This window comes from Spermophilus citellus (assembly GCF_964194105.1).
Source record: "Spermophilus citellus genome assembly, chromosome: X".
Classification (NCBI taxonomy): domain Eukaryota; kingdom Metazoa; phylum Chordata; class Mammalia; order Rodentia; family Sciuridae; genus Spermophilus; species Spermophilus citellus.
This window is the reverse complement of record NC_138190.1, coordinates 76,776,523-76,802,119: the sequence shown is the minus strand read 5'-3', so window position 1 is coordinate 76,802,119 and position 25,597 is coordinate 76,776,523. Positions and strand designations below refer to the sequence as shown.

At 36.0% G+C, this 25,597-nt stretch overlaps 1 protein-coding gene across 3 annotated transcripts in view; it reads right to left on the bottom strand.

Moving 5' to 3' along the window:
- LOC308638702 (vascular endothelial growth factor receptor kdr-like) overlaps nt 1-25,597 on the bottom strand; it is a 317,685-nt gene that overhangs the window by 183,184 nt on the left and 108,904 nt on the right. For all 3 annotated transcript variants that reach the window (XM_081276379.1, XM_081276380.1, XM_081276381.1), the window contains 2 exons: nt 6,996-7,146; nt 2,636-2,756 (listed from right to left, as the gene is read on the bottom strand). In XM_081276379.1, coding sequence (XP_081132505.1) covers nt 2,636-2,756; nt 6,996-7,146 — 272 coding nt within the window. The remainder of the gene's footprint in view (nt 1-2,635; nt 2,757-6,995; nt 7,147-25,597) is intronic.

Genomic DNA, 25,597 nt, shown 5'->3' with positions numbered 1-25,597 from the left:
ACAACTCTATAGGACAAAAACCAGATATGGACAGGAAAATCACATTGAATTAGAGAGCTGCCTCACAGCCATCAGTTCAATCCCACAACCCCTGAAGTTTGAGATATCGAGACATTCCCAGACATTTACCAATATAGATTACAGCATGAAAAGATACACGGATTCTACACTAAAGTTCCAACCTGCAACCAAAGTCAGTAGAGCCTATCCAACTGACATCCAGGATACATAGTCAATAAAAAGCCACCCTATAAAACTGGTAGAGAGAACTGATCTGGCATATGAACAAATATTAATTTAGGGACACATGAAGCATGTAAAAGTAAGGTAACATGACCTCCAAAGGATTAAAGAAATGTCTAGAAAGAAGCCATATCAAAAGAGATTAAAATGTTGATATAACTTTGTGAAGCCAGTGGACATTTGTCTGTCTTCATCTTACTTGAGCACTTAATTGCATTCAATAGAATCAGTCATTCCCTCCATGACACAATTCTCTCTCTTTGGTTCCAGGAAACCATTTCCCTAATTTACTTGCTGCATCATTGACCATTCTTCTATCTGCTTTCATGGATCCTCCCTCTTAGTTTGACTTATACATGATGAAGGACCCAGAACTCAGACCTGGCTTCCATAGCTTTTTTTCCTTAGCTCACCATTAAAATCTTCAATAAAACAAGACTTCACATTTCATATATCCAGTCTTACTATTATCAGAGCTCCTGACATTTACAATTTCCTTCTTGACATAATTTCTTAGATAAGACCAACACATCTAAAACCGAGCCCTTGATTCAACCTCCCATTAATGAAAATATGCTGTTCCCTTACTCTTTCCCATATCAGTCACTGGAAGCAACCAACTGGCATGACAAAAATCTAGGAATACTTGATATTTTTTTTTTATTTCCCTCCCCTATCTTCACAGCTCACCAATCAACAAAAAACTTCAAAACATCAAAAATCTTCTTATTTCTGTCTATGCTACAACATATCAACAGTTGTCACTCTTACCAAGACCATAAAAAAGACTTCTGATTTCTGCATCCTCTCTTGCCTCCTTCAAAGAAAATAGAGCTTCCAAGCAAATAACACATCAGAGTAAGCTCATTAAAAATTCATCGAGCCATGTTTCTCAAAATCACTAGACAGTTTCCCTATGTGCTAAGGATGAAATATAAAATATTTACTATTCCTTCAAGGCCTTATATTATCAAGTCCATGTCTGTTCTCAGACTTCAATTATTTTTACTGTCTCCTTTACTTTTCATGTTTTAGCCACACTGGATTTTTTTAAATGTTACTCAAATGTACAAAAGTCTTTATGGCCTCAAGGCCTTAAAAAATGGCTAGACATAAACTGTACAATATGGTGGTGAAAAGTCACAAGTGCTGAGTACTTCAAACGTTGCTACTCCAAATTGATATGTTCTTTAAATATAGAATATACACAAGGATTTCAAAGACTTAGTATGAAAAAAATATTGAAAAATACCTCATGAATATTTTATGCTGTTTTTAATTGAAATAATATTTTAGATATGCTGGGTAAATATATCATCAAAATTAATTTCATCTGTTTATTATTACTTTGCATAATGTAGCTACCAGAAAATTCAGAATTTATTTGTAGCCCACATTATATTTCTATTGAACAGAACTAGCCTTGCCCAGAGCATACTTTGTTACATGAATGTCTCCTTATCTTTTAAGCATGAAATTAAATGTTTCTTCTTCATAAAGTCTTTCTTTGTCAAAATAGCTATTTTTATCCAAAGTAGGTTCTACTCTCTATTATGCTCGATTTTTCTTCATAAAATTTTTAATACCTTGTATTTTTAAAATATTGACCCACCGTTTTTATCCACATCCCATAATACACAATAAGCTCCATGAAAATGGAAGAGATGTCTGCTTTATATTTATCACCATCCCAGGTATAGTAACTGTTTGATGAATGAATGAATGAATACATACATACATTTTACTCATTTTGAAACTAAGATCCAGAGAGGTAGGTGAATTGCTTAAATTTACACAGTTAATGAGTAACTGATGGAACCAAGATTCCAACACAAATATTCTGGGTCCCAATCTGATGAATTTTCCATCATACAGCATTGCCATCCTTGGCAGATTCATCAATATTGCAATTTATGGGTTTTTTCCCATCTTCCATCATGCTTTATCTTTCACCTCTCTCATTGGATTAAACAAAGATCTCACAGCATCAAGGTTAACTGGCTGTGAGTGCTGTTATATATTTGATCCTTACGACCATTAAAACCCTTCCACGGTCCCCTTAACACAATTCAACCTGAGACTCCGGAAACCAAGATGAGCAAGGGCTATCAGAAAACTCTTTATTTCAAGCACATTTTTACTACTTTCATGACCTTGGGACATAGAAGGAGCTGACTAAAGAGAAGCTTTATAAGAAAGAAAGCTACATCCTAATTATAATAACAATATTTATTTTTATAAGCTCTAAGCTTTTTTATAATCAGTATAATTTTCAACCATACCCTAGCCCCTAGGCATTTCTGGAAATTAATATCAGTGCCTGAAGAATAGACTTACTTTATTGAGGTTTTAAGATCACTTCTACCACAGTAACTTTCAATCATCTACCTACCTTGGTCTTTTCTCCATGTGCCAATACCATTTCCTCAATGGAAAGGATCCTGTTGCTCAAAGGGAGGTCACTTTTCAAAGTCTCTTTGGAAAGATATATACGTTTGCCCCGTTCCCTACAACTGGTAAAGAAAGAGATGGCATTTTCAGTCTTTTCACCACAAAGGTTACAAGGTATATCAAGCACTTCAGAGAGTACATTCTATTAATCAGGGAAGGACTTTTACCAGAGAATCCTCACAAGTCTCCTTTATTATTGAATAAAATAATTTGAATCTCATCTAGGTTAAATGCAAATAAATCAATGATTTGGTGCTATTTTTTAATATATTGCTTAAGATTTATATGTTGTAAACTAAATATCCAATGCAACAGTGCTAAGTGGTGGGACCTTTAATAGGAAATTATTAAGTGATGCTCTCATGAATGGATTGAAATCATTACCATGGTAGCAGTATTATGATAAAGGCAAGGACTGCTATAACTTGCTCTTTCATTCTTTTTCCCTTCCCCCTTCTGCTACAATTCAGTGCTGCACTAAGGCCCTCACCAGGTTCCAGAGCCATACTTCTGAAAGTTCTAACTTGTATATTCATGAGTTGAATGAAATTCTACTGCTTATAAATTACTTAGTCTCTAATATTCTTTTATAGACACACACAGAAAGAGGCAGAGAGATGGAGAGACAGAGAGATAGTTCGAAATTAGAAGATAATAGAAGATAGTATGTTCATGAAAGACCTTTCTGAGGAAGTGACTTTTGAGTAGAGTCCTGAAAGAAACATAAACCATGAAGATTTCTCAGGGAAAACAATTTTAAGTGGAGTAAATAGCTATTTCAAATGTACTGATCTGGAAGCATACCTTAAGTGTTGAAAAAACAAAAGGTCCATATATATCATTTGAAGAAAAATGGATGGATCTCATGAGAATAATGGAGCTAGATAAGCCAGAGTCACAAAGTCAAAGACCATTAATTCTCTCTCATGAGTGGAAGCTACAGAGAAAAGAGACCTCATGAAAATAGAAGGGAGACTAGTAGAGTTGAGGAAGAAGAAAAGGTAGAGGGAAGAGGGAAGGGAAACATGAGCTACTGGAGAATGAAACTGAATTATGTATATGTATGAATATGTCACAATGAATCTGACTATTATGTATAATCATAATATACCAATAAAAATAAATTTCAGTTAGCTCAGTTACCTTCTGAGAATATTAGAGAAAATAGGAATTTGTGAATCCAATTTCAACAAAAATCTTTGTGTATCTGGTGGCTTGGATTAAAAATTCATAATGTCAAAAAAATAATAAAAAACGTCCATTTAGCTGAAATTTAGCTGAGCTCAAAATTTGAGTATTTTTCTTTCTTGTTTCTAGACTATTGTAGAATATGAAGCCATTTGAGATTCTCCTTTACTTTTACCTCCTTCCAAATGAACTTGCCTGATCTGAAACTTATGCAAAGAAGAAAGTGTCAAAGGAGCAGAGTTCTAGGCATTTGTTGTTCAATTAAGATCCACAGGAAGGTACATTACTGGAGGAAATGATAAGAGTACTAAACTTGTACTCAGCAGATATGGAATTCATATCCAGGCACTGTTAGGTCTTTCTTCTGACAACTTACTTGCCCTTCTGAGCTTTTTCTTCAACTGTGGAAGTGGAACTAATATTCGCTACCCTATGGGCTTGTTTAAAGAATTCAGTGAGGATTGAGTTTCAAATGAATGTGTCTGACAGGAACTAGAATTTCTCCTAGAATATAGTAAGTGTTCAGTAATTGTTAACTTAATGAAAATTTTGTTCAGAAAGGCACTTCAAAAAGGCACTTATGTCAGAAAAAATATTTACTCAGTCCTTCTCTTTTCCTTCAGATAGAAAGGTGCAAGAAGTTCAGTGTAGTAGACAAAGAAGAATGAAGTGAAGGGAGGGGGATGGGTAAAGGAAGGACACTTTCCTATGTACATACATGAATATAACACAGAGAATCTCATCATTGTGTACATCAAAAGAAATCAATTTAAACAAATACCTATGGGTAAATGGCAGAAAGATCACCAAAAGGAAGGGAACAGGGAGTGAGAGAAGAGTAAAGAGAAGTACTGAAAACTTAATTAGAACAAGATATATTCACTGCTTCTTGTTTCTCCTTACCAAAGCTGAGTCCTTGGTCAAAGAGAATGACCATCCCTGATAGAGGAGGAACATTCTTCAGTCAAAGATATATGAGTAGCTGCACTGCCCTCCAAACAAGCTCGTTAAAAAGGTACAAAAATAATGCAACTAGTTTCACTGCATTTCAATCAAGTGAGAGCAACAGGTGTGAATTAGGGATTATAGAATGTCAGAATGAGCAAGGGCACTAAACAAAAGTGAGCAAGTAGGCAGCACTACTGTTACCATCCTCAAGAGTGCCTACTGTGAAGAAATAAGGATGCTTCCAAAAGAGTTGTAGGCAGGGAGCAACAAAATGTAGCTCTCTTATGGAAGTTTGTTGGACAGTACTTGTAAGAGAGACCAAAACCCCTCCTACCTGAAGATCTAGATCTTGGTCTGAGGGCCATATTCCCTACCTTCCCTCTGAGTCAAGGCCTCTCCACCCAAAGCTAAGCTAGCTCCTAGTTATTGCCCACTCATGACTATGTGCTCAGAACTTCACTTGAATTCAGCACAGTACAGCAATGGCTTAATCAGATTAACTTTCCTGGTCAGAAAATATGTCATCCTTTAGACATTACCTAGAACTCAGATAAACTGTTTATAGAACTTCAGATTTATTCCAAGGCATAGAATTTCTGGACTATAGCAGGCCTGTAGAGAAATTTTATGATATAAGATAGTTTAGTATTGACCATGTATTCTTTTTAAAATTTTTTTATCTGTTCTTTTTAAACCAAGTATTCTTAAATGCTAATTATTCTGGAATTTGAGGCAATTCATTTGGTCTCCCTGAATTTTCCATTTCCTTTCTCTGATTTTTATAGTAGGCACTTTCAACTCCTTGTTGAAGAAGCTACTCTGAAATGGAGCTTATTGGATGAAACCAGAAAACAAAGTATTTAATATGTACTAGGAATAGAGTGGGGGTTTTGATAAATAGAAGTTCAAAGGGCTAATAGTCAGGGTACCTTACTCTCATTGTTATTTCTGCTTTGACTGTGTTGTGATAAATGAGTCATTTCTTGGAAAATTGGGAATGGAATCACTATTTGACGGAGCTGTCCCTCTCCTTGGTCTATACCCAAAGGACTTAAAAACAGCATACTACAGGGACACAGCTACATCAATGTTTATAGCAGCACAATTCACAATAGCTAAACTGTGGAACCAACCTAGATGCCCTTCAATAGATGAATGGATTAAAAAAGTGGCATATATACATAATGGAATATTACTCAGCAATAAAAGAGAATAAAGTCATGGCATTTGCAGGTAAATAGATGGAGGTAGAGAAGATAATGCTAATTGATGTTAACCAATCCCCAAAAACCAAATGCTGAATATTTTCTTTGATGTAGGGAGGCTGATTCATAGTTGGATAGGGAGAGGGAGCATGAGAAGAATAGAGGAACTCTAGATAGGGCATAGGGGTTAGAGGTGAAGGCAGGGGACATGGGGTTAGAAATGATGGTGGAATGTGATGATCATTATTATCCAAAGTACATGTATGAAGACACAAATTGGAGTAAATATACTTTGTATACAACCAGAGATATGAAAAATTGGGCTCTATATGTGCAATAAGAAGTGTAATGCATTCTGCTGTCATATATAAATTAAAAAATTAAAAAATTTAAAAAATGAGTCATTTATCCCCATTTTGCTTCTCTGTCTTCACTGTTTACTGAGAAAGAGGAATTCCTTTCTTCCATCCAACACAAGGATCATAGTAAAATAAAATGAGTGTATTTGAATATAAAGATGCTGACAAATTTTTGAGCCATGATTACTATCCCAATAAGACTTATCATAGGAGTGGTTCTGAAACAGATACGACATGTCCACTTCCCTAGCTCATTACTGAATTTTTCTGTGCAATGACAGATGTTTAGAAATCTTCCCTGTTTTGTACCATTCCTACTAAAATATCAGTTCACAAATTACACCTAAATGCCACTGGTTATTTTAAGCTGTGACTTTGGAAGGAGAGAATCATCTAAACCCTGGAGCTTGGGCATTGTTGGAGTACTTCCTCCTTTAGTTTCCTTGGCCCCATCCAATATCCCTGATCCCAGGAGCTCTCATATCAGATTAAAGGGAAAAAATGTTCTGCTAAGATCTTGAGTCTGCCAGATCCGTATGTAGCTCAGTAAATCCAGAAGATCTAAAATTGTGCCAGGTCCTTGGGCATGAAAGTCACTTACAATTCATCTGTCTGGCTACAGGGCTCCCAGGCCCACATGAAGGAGGGTGAAGGAAGGCCACTTGCAGTACAGCGAAGGGTGTTCTCACTTCCCAGGAATACTGCATTATTGGTCTTCAAGTCTGTATCCTTCTCATAAATCTTAGGTTTTTCTAGAAAAGAGGAGAAAAGAGCAGATATTTTTATCACACACTAAGGCTGACATTTTAGCTGGTACTCCCAGTACAGGTATCCCAGTGATTAAAACATTGAAATGCTTCTACATCAGCTTATAAGTAGTTGATATCTTCATCCTTATGAAAATCTACTTCCCTTTATCACCACCCTAGTCAAACCTTACCCAGGAATTGTCACTCCTCCTATTGATAGGGGGCAAGTGGTGGGAATATGAAGTTAAAGGAAGAATTCTATAAAACATGACCACTGTGCTGATCCCCAACTGCTTTCTTTAACAAGAGGCAATTTACCCATAGACCTGCCTGGCTTAAGGGAACAAGATATGTCACATTCTTCAGAAAATTACCTGTTATCTGCAAGAGAAATGCAGGCCCAAAATAATGCCAATAAAAGGAGCATTATTCTGAAAGGGTGGACATTTGTGGCCCTTTTCATATACAAGATCCCAGAAATCAGGGAGATAAGAAAAATCCCACCTTATCATAACCTCTATAAGAAAGCATCATTAAGAATCCAATTAGAAATACCATTATCTCATACTACACAAAGGCTTCAAAAATATACATTGGAAAAACGACAGTCTCTTCAACAAATGGTGCTGGGAGAACTGAAAAGCCATATGCACCAAAATGAAACTAAACCCCTGTCTCTCACTATGCACAATACTCAACTCAAAGTGGATAAAGCACCTAGGAATTATACCAGAGACCCTGAGCCTAGTAGAAGAAAAACTAGGCCCAAATGTTCATCATGTCAGATTAGGCTCCGACTTCCTTGACAAGACTCCTAAAGCGTAAGAAATAAAATCAAGAATCAATAAATAGCATGAATTCAAACTAAAAAGCTTCTTCTCAGCAAAAGAAACAATGAAGTGAAGAGAGAGCCTACATTTTGCGAGCAAATTTTTGCCACATGCATGTCAGATAGAGCACTAATCTCCAAGATATATATAGAACTCAAAAGTTAACACCAAAAAAACAAATAACCCAATCAATAAATGGGCTAAGGAGCTCAACAGACACTTCTCAGAAGAAGATATACAATCGATCAACAAATATATGAAAAAATGCTCAACATCTCTAATAATTAGAGAAATGCAAATCAAAACTACTCTAAGATTTTATCACATGCCAGTCAGAATGGCAGCTATTAAGAATACAAATAATAGTAAGTGTTGGTGAAGATGTGGGGGAAAGGGTACGTTGATGGTGGGACTTCAAATTGGTACATTTCCTCTGGAAAGCAGTGGGACATTCCTTGGAAAACTTGGAAAACTCCTCCGTCTATACCCAAGGACTTAAAATCAGCAGTGTAAAGCAGCCATATCAATGTTTATAGCTCAATTCACAATAGCTAAATTGTAGAACCAAACTAGATGTTCTTTAGTAGATGAATGATAGAGAAACTGTGGTATATATACACAGTGGAATACTACTCAGCATTAAAAGAAAATTTATGGCATTTTCAGGTAAATGGATGGAGTTGGAGAATATTATGCTAAACAAAGTAAGCCAATCCCCCAAAACCAAAGGCTGAATGGTCTCTCTGATAAGTGTTTGCTGATTCATAATGGGGGCAGGAGGGCATGGGAAAAAATGGAGGACCTGTGATTGAGCAAAGGGGGGGAGGGGAAGGGAAGGGACATGGGGGCAGGAAAGATGAGATGGACATCATTACTCTAGGTACATGTATGACTGGACATATGGTGTGACACTACATCATGTACAACCACAGAAATGAAAACTTGTGCTGTAATTGTGTACAATGAATCAAAATGCATTCTGCTGTCATGTATAACTAATTAGAATAAATAAATACATTCTAAAAATATGTTGAAGACAGCAATCATATTACATTCAGAATGGGGGTTCAGATCACAAGCTTAAAAACAGCTGTAGTTCTCACAGGTAACAGTCTGTGTGGCTTGAGAGAGTGATGAATCCTCTGTGGAACTATTTCATGGTCTCTAAGTGAGGCTAATAACTGGGGCTGCTTAATGGTATGAGGATTTAATAAATGCTCATGTTAAAAAAAATAATTCAACTAGACTTAGAAAATATTTCAGAGTTAAGTTCATTTGCAAAATTACTTCATAGAAGGATATTTTGAAGTCTAAATTTTGATTTTGTACGTTGAAAAAAATATGACTTGTCAAGAAAGAGGTCAGTCATCTTATTTCCAGTTCAAACAATGTGTCTGTCTCCAACATTAGGCTCTGTGAGCACCTGTAATTTGCTAATCAGCATCAGTTTATAAAGAGAAGAAATTCATGAACATAGGTATACAGTGAATTAGAGGAAAGGAATCAAGGGGGAGGTAGGAAATATGGGATAGAAAACAACAATGGAATGAGATTGACTATGCTATGTGCATATCTGAATATATCACAATAAATCACAGTTTTATGTATAATTATAATGCACCAATTTTTAAAAAAATAAGTAGAAGATCGGTAGAGGGAGGAGATGAAGGAGAAGAAAGGAAGGGGAAAATGAAGTACCGGGTAATGAAAATGAAGCAAATTATGTTATGCACGTATGAATATGTCACAATGAAATTCACTTTCGTATATAACAATAATACACTAATAAAAATATTTTAATATAAAAAATAATCAAATTAGAACCTGACAGCATAGGTCAAGGTGACTTAGAGATGTCATGACAGTGGGAACTTGAAAGTCTGATGTTATCTTGCTGTCAGTCAAAAGTCAAGAGGTGGACTTGGGCAGGACTCACTGGAAACTTCTCTGAGATCCCTAATAAAACTGAAGTTCAGGAGAGGCACAAGGTCCCTCCCCCTCTGAGAGGACTCAACCCCTCCCTTTAAAGTGTCCCCTTCCATTCTTGTTTTCTATCCCATATTTCCTACCTCCCCCTTGATTCCTTTCCTCTAATTCACTGTTCTCCTTCTATTTTCATGAGTTCCCCCTTTTTATAAACTAATGCTTATTAGCAAGTTATAGATGCTGGTAGAGCCTAATGTTTGAGACAAACACATTGTTTGAACTGGAAATAAGATGACTGACCTCTTTCTTGACAAGCCATTATTCCAGGCAATAAACTCATGCCTGTAACTCTGAACTAAAATGTCTGAAATATTTCAGACTTGATCAAAAGAATCAGGGTTTGAAGAGAGGGACATTCATGCTGCCTCATTTTTCCAGAAGGTCCCAGCCCTGTAACACTATAAGGTCTCCTTCCACATCATGGGAATTCTATCTCCTCCAAAACAAATCCCACACCAATCAATCTTCCCTTTCATTATTGTATGTAAATTTTATTCTTCAGGTTTGTGAGAGAAGAACCCAGAAGAAAATTGATGAAACCTGCAGCCTGCACAGACCCCATCTGCCAGAAGAAGTGAAAATATAATTTCATCTTAAAACTCTGGTTTCACCATGATACCTCCATGGAGCAAAAACTAAAGGACTGTGGGCTGGGGTGGTAGCTCAGTGACAGAATGCTTACCTAGCATGTGAGCCACTAGGTTTGATCTTTAGCATTGCACAAAAATCAACAAATAAAATAAATGCATGCTACCCATCTACAACTACAAAATTATTTTTAAAATAAAGCATTAATATACAACATAGCAGAGGCCTCTTTTGACTATTATTCTATATTATAAGAACATTTAACATGAGATCTACCTTCATACCATTTTTCTAAATATATAATATAGTATTGTTAATTATGTTGTGCAGTTTGATTTCTAGGACAAACTCACCTTGCATAATTGAATTGTCATACCCTTTAACTAGTAACTCCCTGTTCCCCAGCCAACTCCATTCCATTCTCTTCTTCTATGGTTTAGAGTAATTTAGAAGGCTCCTATAAGTTGAATTATGTAGCATTTCTTATTTTATGTCTAGATTATTTCATTTAGTACAATGTCTTCCAGGTTCATTAAAGTTGTCACAAAGGCAGGATTATTCTTTCATTTTAAAACAATAATATTCAAATACATGCATTTATAGTTTTAGCCATTCACCTGTTGATGATCAATTATATTGCTTACATTCCTTGACTATTGTGAATAATGCTACTATGAACATGGAGTGTAGATATATATTTGGATTCTGATGTTTTAAAATTATATATTGAAAAATAATGTATATATTATGGGGTAAAAAGTGAGGATATAATATATGTCTACAATGTATAATAAGTAAATAAAGCTAATCAACATATTTATCTCCTCAAACACATCAATTTTTGGTATGAATATTTTAAATTTACTGTCTTAGCAATTTTAAAATCATAGTATGTAAGCAGATCTCAAAAAAAAAAAAACATTTCTCTTTTCTAACTGAAACTTCGTACCTTTGTACCAACATCTTCAATCTCTCCACACCCCTGGTCCCTAAGAGAAACAATTATTCTATCTGGTTTTATTAGCATGATGTTTTAAAATTCAACACATAAATGCAATATTTGTCTTTCTATGCCTGATTTTTTTCATTTATCATAATGTTTTCTAAGGTCATCCATGTTGTACAGAATGAAAATATTTCCCTCATTTTTAAGGAAGAATATTATAGGGTGTGTATGCATATATACATATTTCTTTATCCATTATAACATTGATGGACACAGATTAATTGCATAAGTTTGGGTTTGTGAATAATGCTGCAATAAACATAGGAGTACCAATATCCTTTCTACATAGTGATATAATTTTCTTTGGATAAATACCCAGAAGTGAAATTGCTAACCATAGGGTAATTCTATATTTAGAGTTCAGAGGAACAATCATACAGTTTTCCAGTGACTATACAAATTTACAGTTTTTACAACAGGGTCCAAGTCTTGCCTTTTACTATATATTCATCAGTATTTACCTTTAACTTTTTATAAACAATTAACTGATAGGTGTAAGGTAATATACAACTTTAACTTTCACTTGCCTTATGATTAGTGAGTTGAGCATGTTTTATGTATCTTGGGTCATTTTTATATATTCCTTCAATAACTTCGTGTTAAGGACTTGCCTATTTTTATTTTTTATTGATTTAAAAAAATAAATGACAACGGAATGCATTACAATTCTTATTACACATATACAGCACAAATTTTTATATCTCTGGTTGTAAATAAAGTATGTTGACACCAATTCATGTCTTCATACATGTATTCTGGATAATGATGTCTATCACATTCCACCATCCTTGCTAATCCCCTGCTCCCTCCCTTTCCCTCCCAACCCTCTGCACTATCTAGAATTCATCTATTCCTCCCATGTTCCCCTCCCTACCCCACTATGAGTCAGCCTCCTTATATCAGAGAAAACATTCGGCATTTGTTTTTGGGGGATTGGCTAACTTCACTTAGCATTATCTTCTCGAACACCACCCATTTATCTGCAAATGCCATGATTTTATTCTCTTTTATTGCTGAGCAAAATTCCACTGTGTATATATGCCACATATTTTTTAGCCATTCATCCACTGAAGGGCATCTAGTTTGGCTCCACAGTTTAGCTATTGTGAATTGTGCTGCTATAAACATTGATGTGACTGTGTCCCTATAGTATGCTGTTTTTAAGTCCTTTGGGTATAGATGGAGGAGAAGGATAGCTGGGTCAAATGGTGGTTCCATTCCATGTTTTCCAAGGAATCTCCATACTGCTTTTCACATTGGCTGCATCAATTTGCAGTCCCACCAGTAATGTATGAGGGTACATTTTTCCCCACATCCTTACCAACACATATTGTTGTTTGTCCTCATAATAGCTGCCATTCTTACTGGAGTGAGATGATCTCTTAGAGTGATTTTTATTTGCATTTCTCTAATTGCTAGAGATGATGAACATTTTTCAAATATTTGTTGATTGATTATATATCCTCTTCTGAGAAGTGTCTTTTCAGGTCCTTGGCCCATTTGTTGATTATTGTTTTTTTCTTTTTGATGCTTAGCTTTTTGAGTTCTTTATATACCCTAGAGATTAGGGCTCTATGTGATGTGTGAGGGGTAAAAATTTGTTCCTAGAATGTAGGCTGTCTGTTCACCTCACAGATTGTTTCTTTGGCTGAGAAGAAACTTTTTAGTTTGATTCCTTCCCATTTATTGATTCATGGTTTTAATTCTTGCAGAATAGGAGTCTTATTAAGGAAGTTGGGGCCTAATCCCACATGATGAAGATTAGGACCTACATTTTTCTTCTATTAGATGTACAGTCTCTGGTTTAATTCCTAGGTCCTTGATCCAATTTGAGTTGAGTTTTGTGCATGGTGATAGGGGTTTAATTTCATTTTGTTGCGTATGGATTTATAGTTTTCCTAGCACCATTTGTTGAAGATGCTATCTTTTCTCCAGTGCAAGTTTTTGGCACCTTAGTCTAATATAAGATAATTGTAATTTTATGGGTTAGTCTCTGTGTCCTCTATTATGTACCATTGGTCTACCAGTCTGTTTTGGTGCCAATACCATGCTGTTTTTGTTACTATTGCTCTGTAGTATAGTTTATGGTATGGTATAGTGATACCACCCTGCTTCACTCTTCCTGCTAAGGATTGCTTTAGCTATTCTGGTTCTCTTATTTTTCCAGATGAACTTCATGATTGCTTCTTCTATTTCTATGAGGAATTCCATTAAGATTTTGATCATAATTGCATTAAATCTGTATGGTAGTATGGTCACTAAGATAATATTAATTCTGCCTATGAAAGAGCAAGGTATATCTTTCCGTATTCTAAGGTCTTCTTTTATTTCTTTCTTTAGGGTTATGTAGTTTTCATTGTATAGATATTTCATCTCTTTGGTTGATTCCCAAGTAATTTTTTGAGGTTGTTGTGAATAGGGTAGTTTTCCTCATTTCCTTGTGAGAAGATTTGTCACTGATATAGAGAAATGCCTTTGATTTATGGGTGTTGATTTTATATCCTGCTATTTGCTGAACTTATTTACTAGTTCTAGAGGTTTTCTGGTGGAGCTTTTTGGGTCTTCTAGATATAGATTCATATTATCAGCAAACAGTGCTAATTTAAGTTCTTGCTTTCATAATATATATATATATATATATATATATATATATATATCCCTTTAATTTCTTTCATCTAATTGCTCTGGCAAATGTTTCAGCAACTATGTTGAATAGAAGTGGTGAAAGAGGGCATCCCTGTTTTATTCCTGTTTTTATAGGGAAGACCTTTAATTTTTCTCCATTTACAATGATGTTGGCCTGAGGCTTAGCATAGATAGCCTTTTAATGTTGAGATATGTTCCTGTTATCTCTAGTTTTTCTAGTGTTTTGAACACGCAAAGGTGCTGTATTTTGTCAAATGCTTTTTTTCTGTGTCTATTGAGATGTTCATATGATTCTTACCTTTGAGTCTATTGATGTGATGAATTACATTTATTGATTTCCATATGTTGAAACTATCTTGCATCCCTGGGATGGATCCCACTTGATCATGGTGCATAATCTTTTTGATATGTTTTTGTATTTGATTTTCCAGAATTTTATTGAGAAATTTTGCATCCATGTTCATTAGAGATATTGGTCTGAAGTTTTCTTTTTTTTTTTTTTTTTGGATGTGTCTTTGCCTGGTTTTGAGATCAGGGTGATATTGTTCTCATAGAATGAATTTGGGAGTGCTGCCTCTTTTTCTATTTTCTAATATAAATTATAGATTATTGGTATTAGTTCTTCTTTAAAGGTCTTGTAGAACTAGGCTGTGTATCCATCCAGTTCTAGGCTTTTCTTGGTCTGTAAGCTTCGGATGGCATCTTCTATTTAATCACTTGATATTGGTCTGTTTAAGTTGTGTATATCTTCCTGACTCAAACTGGGAAAATTGTATGACTTAAGAAATTTGCCAATGCATTTAATGTCTTTTATTTTATTGGAGTATAAATTTTCAAAATAATTTCTAATTATTATCTGTATTTCCATAGTGTCCTTTGTGATATTACCTTTTTCATCATGTATGCTGGTAAGTTGAGTTTTCTCTCTCCTTCTTTTTATTTGCATAGCTAAGTGTATGTCAATTTTATTTATTTTTTCAAAGAACCAACTTTTTGTTTTGTATGGCTTTTTCAGTTGTTTCTTTTGTTTCAATTTCATTGATTTCAGCTCTAATTTTTATTATTTCTTGCCTTTTAATGCTTTTGCTGTTGATTTTTTCTTCTTTTTCTAGGGCTTTTATACATAGTGTGAGGTCATTTATTTGTTGACATTTTCTTGTTTTAAGGAATGAACTCCATTCAATGAATTTTCCTTTTAGTACTACTTTCATAGTTTCCCAGAGATTTTGATATGTTGTGTCTAATTTACCTTTAAGAATTTTTTAACCTCCTCCTTGATGTCTTCTGTAACCCATTGTTCATTCAGTAGCACATTGTTTAGTCTCAGGTGATGGAGAAATTTTTATTTTTTGTTTTGTCATTGATTTCCAATTTCATTCCATTATGATCTGATAAAATGCATGTTAGTATCTCAACTTTTTTGTATTTGCTAAGAGTTGCTTTGTTGTGTATTATATGGTCTATTTTAGAGAAGGATCTATGTGCTGCTTAGAAGATAGTGTATCTACTTGATGCAGGTTGAAATATTCTAAATATGTCAGTTAAGTCTAAGTTATTGATTGTATTATTGAGTTCTATAGTTTCTTTTTTTTGAGGTTGGTGACTTTATTATCATCCTTTTTTTTAGAATTTCTTTTTTTATTGGTTGTTCACAACATTACAAAGCTCTTGACATATCATATTTCATACATTAGACTGAAGTGGGTTATGAACTCCCAATTTTACCCCAAATGCAGATTGCAGAATCACGTCAGTTACACATCCACAATTTTACATAATTCCCTATTAGTAATTGTTGTATTCTGCTACCTTTCCTATGCCCTACTATCCCCCCTCCCCTCCCCTCCCATCTTCTCTCTCTACCCCATCTACTGTAATTCATTTCTCTCCTTGTTTATTTTCCCATTCCCCTCACAACTTCTTATATGTAATTTTGTATAGCAATGAGGGTCTCCCTTCATTTCCATGCAATTTCCCTTTTCTCTCCCTTTCCCTCCCATCTCATGTCTCTGTTTAATGTTAATCTTTTCTTCCTGCTCTTCCTCCCTGCTCTGTTCATAGTTGCTCTCATTATATCAAAGAAGGCATTTGGTATTTGTTTTTTAGGGATTGGCTAGCTTCACTAAGCATAATCTGCTCTAGTGCCATCCATTTCCCTGCAAATTCTATGATTTTGTCATTTTTTATTGCTGCATAGTACTCCATTGTGTATAGATGCCACATTTTTTTTATCCATTCATCTATTGAAGGGCATCTGGGTTGGTTCCACAGTCTAGCTATTGTGAATTATGCTGCTATGAACATCAATGTGGCAGTATCCCTGTAGCATGCTCTTTTAAGGTCTTCAGGGAATAGTCCGAGAAGGGCAATAGCAGGGTCAAATGGTGGTTCCATTCCCATCTTTCCCAGGAATCTCCAAACTGCTTTCCAAATTGGCCGCACCAATTTGCAAAAATAAAAGACCCAGAATAGCAAAAGCAATTCTAAGCAGGAAGTGTGAATCAGGCGGTATAGTGATACCAGATTTCAAACTATATTACAGAGCAATAGTGACAAAAACAGCATGGTACTGGTACCAAAACAGGCGGGTGGACCAATGGTATAGAATAGAGGACACAGAGACTAATCCACAAAGTTACAACTATCTTATATTTGATAAAGGGGCTAAAAGCATGCAATGGAGGAAGGATAGCATCTTCAACAAATGGTGTTGGGAAAACTGGAAATCCATATGCAACAAAATGAAACTGAATCCCTTTCTCTCGCCATGCACAAAAGTTAACTCAAAATGGATCAAGGAGCTTGATATCAAATCAGAGACTCTGTGTCTGATAGAAGAAAAAGTTGGCTCCGATCTACATATTGTGGGGTCGGGCTCCAAATTCCTTAATAGGACACCCATAGCACAAGAGTTAATAGCAAGAATCAACAAATGGGACTTACTTAAACTAAAAAGTTTTTTTCACAGCAAGAGAAATAATAAGAGAGGTAAATAGGGAGCCTATATCCTGGGAACAAATTTTTACTCCTCACACTTCAGATAGAGCCCTAACATCCAGAGTATACAAAGAACTCAAAAAATTAGACAATAAGATAACAAATAACCCAATCAACAAATGGGCCAAGGACCTGAACAGACACTTCTCAGAGGAGGATATACAATCAATCAACAAGTACATGAAAAAATGCTCAACATCTCTAGCAGTCAGAGAAATGCAAATCAAAACCACCCTAAGATACCATCTCACTCCAGTAAGATTGGCAGCCACTATGAAGTCAAACAACAACAAGTGCTGGCGAGGATGTGGAGAAAAGGGTACTCTTTTTTTTTTTATTCTTTTTTTTTCTTTTTTTTATTGGTTGTTCACAACATTACAAAGCTCTTGACATATCATATTTCATACATTAGATTGAAGTGGGTTATGAACTCCCAATTTTACCCCAAATACAGATTGCAGAATCATGTTGGTTACACATCCAGATTTTTACATACTGCCATATTAGTGACTGTTGTATTCTGCTACCTTTTCTATCCCCTACTATCCCCCCTCCCCTTCCCTCACATCTTCTCTCTCTACCCCATCTACTGTAATTCATTTCTCTCCTTGTTAATTTTCCCATTCCCCTCACAACCTCTTATATGTAATTTTGTATAGCAATGAGGGTCTCCCTTCATTTCCATGCAATTTCCCTTTTCTCTCTCTTTCCCTCCTATCTCATGTCTCTGTTTAAAGTTAATCTTTTCTTCCTGTGGCGGGTGCAGAGAGATCAAGTCTCTGACCTCTTCAGCTGTGCGGGCATAGGGAGTTGTAAACAATCTAAATTCTGTTTGCTCAGGATCACTAGGCAATGCTGAACTGACGTGGATCTGGGGCGATCAATCTGGGCCTCTCAGAACACACACTGAGCCCGGATCGGCTGAATTCAAGCTCCCATTCGCCTGCTTCCCACAGACAAACAGCTGTGACTCAGCACTAATCCATCCGGCTGAAACAACTGGTTGGCCCTTCTGTTCCTACGGAGGTAAATGCCAACCGAGCCTCCATAGGTAGTGGCCACAGGTTTGAAACAGGGCTTGGGAGAGACAGTAAGGACCCACCCGTTGCATTGGTCGCCCGGCAAAGGGAAACGAACTGTCGCTATTTGCAAGAGATACCACCATGGCAGAGAACTGACGTCACCAGACTGCGGCGGAGGAGATAACTTCATCGAAACCTGCGGCTACAGGTGTGTAATTCCCTAGCCTTCCCTCTCCACACATCAGGGAAACCTTAAGGGCCCCTCCCAGCTCTCCCGTAAGGGCCCCTTCCAGCTCTCCCGTGAGCGCGATAGCCAGACCGAGGGAATCAGACGTGGCGCGGGACCCGTGGCGCGGAACTCCCGGCTACTGCTCTCACCAGTGCTGACAACTGAGGTCTCTTGCACCAGCTACTGGGGGCGTGGCTACCGGAGGGCAAGTAAAATTCGCTGAGGATTCTCAGCCCCAAGCTCTACAAACTTAGAGTCTGAGGGAATGGCAAACAGGGAGAGTGTGCCCAGTCGTCTATAGTTTCTTTATTCAACTTTTGTTTGGAAGATATATTCAGTGGTGAAAGAGGTGCGTTAAAGTCACCCAAGATTATTGTGTTGTGATCAATTTGACTCTTGAACTTGAGAAGAATTTGTTGGATGAACATAGCTGCACCATTGTTTGGTGCAAAAATATTTATAATTGTTATGTCTTGTTGGTGTATGGTTCCCTTGAGCAGTATGTAATGTCCATCTTATCCCTTTTGATTAACTTTGGCTTGAAGTCTACTTTATTTGATACAAGGATGGAAACTCCTGCTTGCCTCTGCAGTCCATGTGAGAGGTATGATTATTCCCAACTTTTCACCTTCAGTCTGTGTATGTCTTTTCCTATCAGATAAGTCTCCTGAAGGCAGTGTATTGTTGGGCCTTTTTTTAAATCAGTCTGCTAGCCTATATCTTTTGATTGGTGAGTTTAAGCCATTAACATTCAGGGTTATTATTGAGACTTGGTTTGTATTTCCAGCCATATTTGTTTATTTTTGTTATTTAACTTGACTTGATTTTCTTCTTTGATTAGTTTTTCCTTTATGGTACTACCTCCCTCTGCTGATTTCATTGTTGTTTTTGTTTCCTCTTCATGGAATATTTTGCCAAGGATGTTTTATAGTGCCAGTTTTCTAGCTATAAATTCTTTTAATTTTTGTTTATCGTGGAAGTTTTTTATTTCATCTTCAAATATAAAGCTTAATTTTGCTGGGTCCATGATTCTTGGTTAGCACCCTTTTTTCTTTCACAACTTGATATATGTTGTTCTAGGATCTTCTAGCTTTCAGAGTCTGTGTTGAAAAATATGCTGTTATCCTAATTGGTTTTCCCCTGTATGTTATCTAATTCCTTTCTCTTGTGGCTTTTAAAATTCTCTCCTTATTCTCTATATTGGGCATTTTATTATAATGTGCCTTGGTGTGGATCTGTTGTGATTTTTTACATTTGGTATCCTGTAGGCTTCTTGAATTTGGATTTCCAATTCACTCTTCATGTTTGGAAAATTTTCTGATATTATTTCTATGAATAGATTTTCATTTCTTTGATTTAGATCTCTATGCCTTCCTCTATCCCAATACCTCTTAAATTTGGTCTTTTTATGCTATCCCATATTTCTTCAATGTTCTGCTCATGGTATCTTATCATTATCGCTGTGTGGTCTGTGTTCTTTTCAAGATTATATATATTTTATCTTCATTGTCTGATGTCCTATCTTCTAAGTGGTCTACTCTGTAGGTGATGCTTTCATTTGAGTTTTTAATTTGGTTTATTGTTTCTTTCATTTCAAGGATTTCTGTTGTTTTTTGTTTGTTTGTTTGTTTTTTAGAACCTCTATCTCCCTGTTGAGGTGATCTTTTGCTTCTTGGATTTGTTTATGTAGCTCCTTGTCAAAGTGATTTTTCACTGCTTGTATTTGCTCTCTTATATCTTCCTTGAGTTCACAGAACATTTTAACCATGAATATCCTGAACTCTTTCTCTGTCATTTTTTTCTCCTGTGGCTGCCAATGATTCTAATGATGTGGTGTCTTGATTTGTTTGAGGTACTTTCTCCCCTTGTCTTTTCATGTTTCTCATGTGTCTTCCTTTCCAGCTCTCTGGGTCTGGGGTGTTATTGTTTTTACCCTATAGGTTTGTAGTGCTCTAGTAGGGTTCCAAGATCCCTCCTTTGTGGGGAAGGACAATGTTAACAGATCTCAATATCAACAATATATCACCTATGAACAATTTGTTGTTATTAAGACATTTACAGTTTAGTCTCAATGTACAGAAATATTGAATTCTATTATCTAAAATATAATCAGTAGTTTCATAAAAAGGTTATAGTTTCTGATGGTGGACAATGAACTGGGGGTGGTGTGTAGTACGATATATGCTAAGGGGGAAAGATGTAAGGGTATAGAGTTAATATATCTTTGGAAATGTGAAAGGGAAATCTACTGAAGAGGGTTGGTAGTAAGAGAATAGACAGGAAGTAATTAAGAGTAGACAAGTGTGTGGTAATATAGTAGAGTACATAAAACACACACACATATATATTTAGAAAAATAAAGGATGTTAAAATAGTAAAATTTAGAGGGGGGAAGAAAAATGAGAGAAGAAAAAAGAGGGGAAAAGGCATATACAACACCTCTGTATTGTATTATTCAGATGACTCAGTCTTCAAAATTCTATTTCATGCAAAGTTCTTGGTTTCACATATGTTGGGGATGTGAGGGCTGGAGGATAGAGGGGTAGAAGAGAAAGAGAATAAATATATACTCAAAAGATGAAACCAGGGTTGTTGCTAGTTTTAGAGATCCATATCTTTTCTCTTCTCATCCAATAGATGGGGTTGTCTGTTTTAAGCTGGTGTCTCTGTCCTCAGTATGGTGTAGGTAACCAGGGTGGGAAAACTAGTCCTGGTGTAGGGCATCTGGAACGGAGTGCCACCTGCCAGTCTCTGCAGGGAGACTGCACCTCACGGGTCTCTTTTTGGGACCACTTGTCTGACTTGAGTGCCCCATATTGTCTCCCTCTCTTGCCTGGAGATTTCCCAGCTCCTGGTCTCTCTGTTAGGCTCCAAACTTTAGTCTTATCCCGTCACTTAGCAGTTCCCACCTGCTGGACCTCTCACATCTAGGCTCACACCAGGTGGACTGCACCCTGGCACAGTGCATACCTGCCCAACTGGGAGCCGGTTTTGTGTTGGGTGGTCAGTGTGTGAGTAATCACCACTGGGGAGGTGGAGGAGTTGGATACCTGGTACCTGGCCATATGAAGATCCGATCTTAGAGCTGCCCTCACCAAATATGGTAAGAAAGGCTATCTAAGATGGAGTCAGTCTGCTTCCAGTGCTAGGGTATCTGGTGAGGTGGGGGGAGCCAGGCAATGGTGTTGTGCTGTGGGTAGATAGTAGCCGAGTGACCTGCATGGGAGTGGAGCACAGTCTGGAGTTCTGCAGAGGTGCTGATAGGTGATTCTTCTAAGCTAAGTGAGAGGCCTGTGTGGGCTTGAGCTCTGAGCTTTGGGTTTTGTCAGCCAGGGATCTGGATTCCTGCTCGAATGCTGGGCTCTGAGTCCTTCAAGGGGGTCACAGCGCTAGTGATTTCTGTGGAAATCAGCTGTATAGGGCTCCTCTTACACTCTCTGAGATGCAGTATTCTAACTAGGTGAGATCTGGGCCATGGAGAAACACAGGATGCTGCCTCCCTCTAGCCCGCCATCTTGGAATCTCCCTGAAATATTTACATTTCTAAATGTCAAAATTCTGAGTTCGGGGTGGTACCATTTCCTCCACTGGTGGTTACAGGGCAAGTCCTTCCTCCCTTTGCCTATTTTTAAATGAATTATTTGTGTTCTTGCTATTTGTGTGTGTGTGTGTGTTCACTATGTAGTTTGAATATTAACCATTTATTACATATATGGCTTTCAAACATTTTCACCCATTCCACAGGTTTTCTCTTTACTGTTGATTGTTTCCTAGGCTGTGCAGAAGCATTCCACATTGATAAAATCCCATTTGTCTATTTTTATTTTGTTGCCTATACTTTAGTGTTCATATTCAAATAATAATAATAAATGCCCAGACCAATGTCTTGTAGCTTTTCTCTGTATCTTATAGTAGTTTAAGAGTTTCAAGCATTACATTTATGTCTTTAATTCATTTTGTATATATTGTAATACAAGGATGCAAATAAATTATTTTGAATGTTAACATACAGTTTTCCCAGTGTCATTACTATACTTTCCCAATTGTGGATTCTTTTTTCCCTTCTTTAAGATCAGTTGACCATAAATTGAGCATCTCTATTATGCTCAGTGGGTTTATATAACTATATTTATGTACTATGTTATTTTTATTCCTACCAGTTTGAAATATAGCTTGATGTCAGGTAGGGTAATGCCATCAGTTTTCTTCAACATTGTATTGGCTTGTGGTTTTATATAAAATCAAGGATTTGTTGTTGTTGTTGTTGTTTCTGTGAAAATCATGATTGGAATTTTGATGGGGACTGCATTGAATCTTTAGATCTCTATGGGTAGAATGGACATTTTAATGTTATTAATTTTTCAATTTATGAACAGGTTATTTTTTCTTTTTGTAGCTATTGTAAAGGAGCTTATTTTCTTTATTTCCCCACATTCTTTATTGGCACATCATAGTTGTACATAATGATGGCATTTGTTCCATATTCAAACATGCAGACAATATAAATGTAACAATGTAAGGTGGCCAATATCATTCCCCAAATACTTCCCAACTCCTTCCCCTCCTCCCACCCTTTTGTCTCTTTTCTCTACTGCTTTGCCTTTGATTTTCATGATATCTAACTCCACCTGTCTTTTCCTTTCGCCTATCTAGCATCCACATATCAAAGAAAACATACAACCCTTATCCTCTGAGTTTGACTTATTTCCCTTAACATAGTGGTCTCTACTTCCATCTATTTAAATGCAAGTTACATAATTCAATGTTTTTATGGCTGAATAAAACTCTGTTGTGTATATATACCACATTTTCTTTCTCCAGTCATCCGTTGATGGAATTCTAGGATGGTTGCATAGTTTGGCTGTTGTTAATTGTGCTTCTATAAATATGGGGATGACTGTATAACCATGCCTAGTCTTTTGAGGACCCTCCATTTTGAGTTTACATAGTGGTTCTACTAATTTACAATCCCACTAACAGTGTATAAGAGTTCCTTTTTCTCCTCATCCAATCCAGCATTTATTAAATGTATTCTTAATGACTCCATTCTGACTGGTGTGAGATAAAATATCAGCATAGTATTGATTTGCATTTCCCTAATTGCTAATGGTGTTGAACATTTTTTCCATATATTTTTGGCCATTTGCATTTCTTCTTTTGAGAAGGTTTGTTCAATTTGCTCATTTGTTAACTGGTTTATAAGAATTTGTGGTGCAAAGTATTTGAGTTTTTTATATAATCTAGATATTACTCATCTGTCTGAAGAGAAGCTAGCAAAGATTTTATCCCATTTCATACATTCTCTCTTCACAATCTTAATTATTTCCCTTGCTATGAAGAAGCTTATTAATCTGATGTTATCCTATTTACTAATGCTTGGCATTATTTCTTCAGATTTAGGTTTCCTATTGAGAAAGTTGTTGCTTGTGCCTATATGCTGAAATGTTGACTCTATGTTTTCTTCCAGGAGATACACAGTATATAATCTAATCCCTAGATCCTTTATCCATTCTGAGTTGAATTTTATGCAGGGTGAGAGGACTAGTTTCATTCTTGTACATATGGTTCCCAGTTTTCATATTACCATTTTTCAAAAATGCTGGGTTTTTTCTCCAATGTATATTTTGGCATCTCTGTCAAGGAAAAGATGACTGTGTCTTTGTGGGTTTGTCTCTTTGTCTTTTATTCTGGTCTATGAGTCTATTTTTTATGACAGAACCATGCAGTTTTGTTACTATATCTCTGCAGTATAATTTGAAGTCAAGTTTTGTGATACATTAAACATTGCTTTTGGGGGCTTAGAATTGTTTTGGCTATTCTGGGTCTTTTATCCTTGCAAATGAATGTTAAGACTATTTTTCCCAGTTCTGTAAAGTATGTCTTTGGTATTTTGATGGAGATTGCATTTGATCAATATATTACTATTGATACTATGTCCATTTTAACAATATAAATTCTGCCTATCAACAAACATGTGTGGTCTTTCCATCTTCTGAAGGTTTCTTCCATTACTTTCTTCAATATTGTATTAGCTTCATTGTAGAGGTCTTTCACTTCCTTGACTAGATTTATTCCTAGGTATTTTTGAGGCAATTGTGAATAGAATTGTTTTCCATATTTCTCAGCAGATACTTTGTTGATATATATGAAAGCAATGATTTTTGTATGATGATCTTATAACATGCAACTTTGCCATATTTGTTTATTAGTTACAGCAGACTTTTGGTGAAGATTTTTGAATCTTCTATCTACAAGCAATAATAGTTTGACTTCTTTCATTCAAATTTTTATTCATTTTATTTCTTTTTCTTGCCTATTCTATGGCTGGAATTATTAGGACTGTATGAAATAGAAGAGGTGAGAGTGGACATCCTTGTCTTGCCTGAGATTTTTAAAGAAAATGTTTTCAGTTTTTACCCCTTTACTATGATGTTGGTTTTTGGATTTTCATATATAGCTTTCATGATATTAAGATAGGCTCCTTCTATCCTGAGTTTCTTCAGTGTTTTATCATGGGAGCTGAATTTTGTCAGAGGCCTTCTCTGCATCTATTGAGTTGACTAAGTAATTTGATCCTTAATTCTATTTATAGGATGAATTACATTTTTTGATTTGCATACATTAAACAATTCTTAAATCTCTGGAATAAAACCAACTTTGCTGTGTTGTACAGTCTTCATAATATATTGTTGAACATGATTTGCTAATATTTTATTAAGCATTTTGGCTTCTAATTTCTTTATGAATATTGGTCTATAGATTTATTCCCTTGCTGTGTCCTTATCTGCTTTTGTGACAAGTGTGATCCTGGTTTTATAGAATAAATTTAGAAGTGTTCTCATTTTATTTTATGTAATAATTTGTGGAGTATTGCCATTAGTTCATGTTTAAAGATTTGGTAGACTTTAGCTGAGAATCTTTCTGTTCCTGGGACTTCCATTTTTGGAAGGTTTTTTACTACTGCTTCTATCTCATTTCTAGTTGTTGTCTGTTTAGGTTTTCATATCTTCTTGATTCAGTTTTGGCAGTTTTTGTCTATAAATATATTCTTTATGGCCTAAAATATTTTCTATTTAGAGAAGATCCTATGAGCCACTGAGAAGAACATGTATGTAGCTGTTGTTGGATGAACTATTCTCAGATGTCTGGT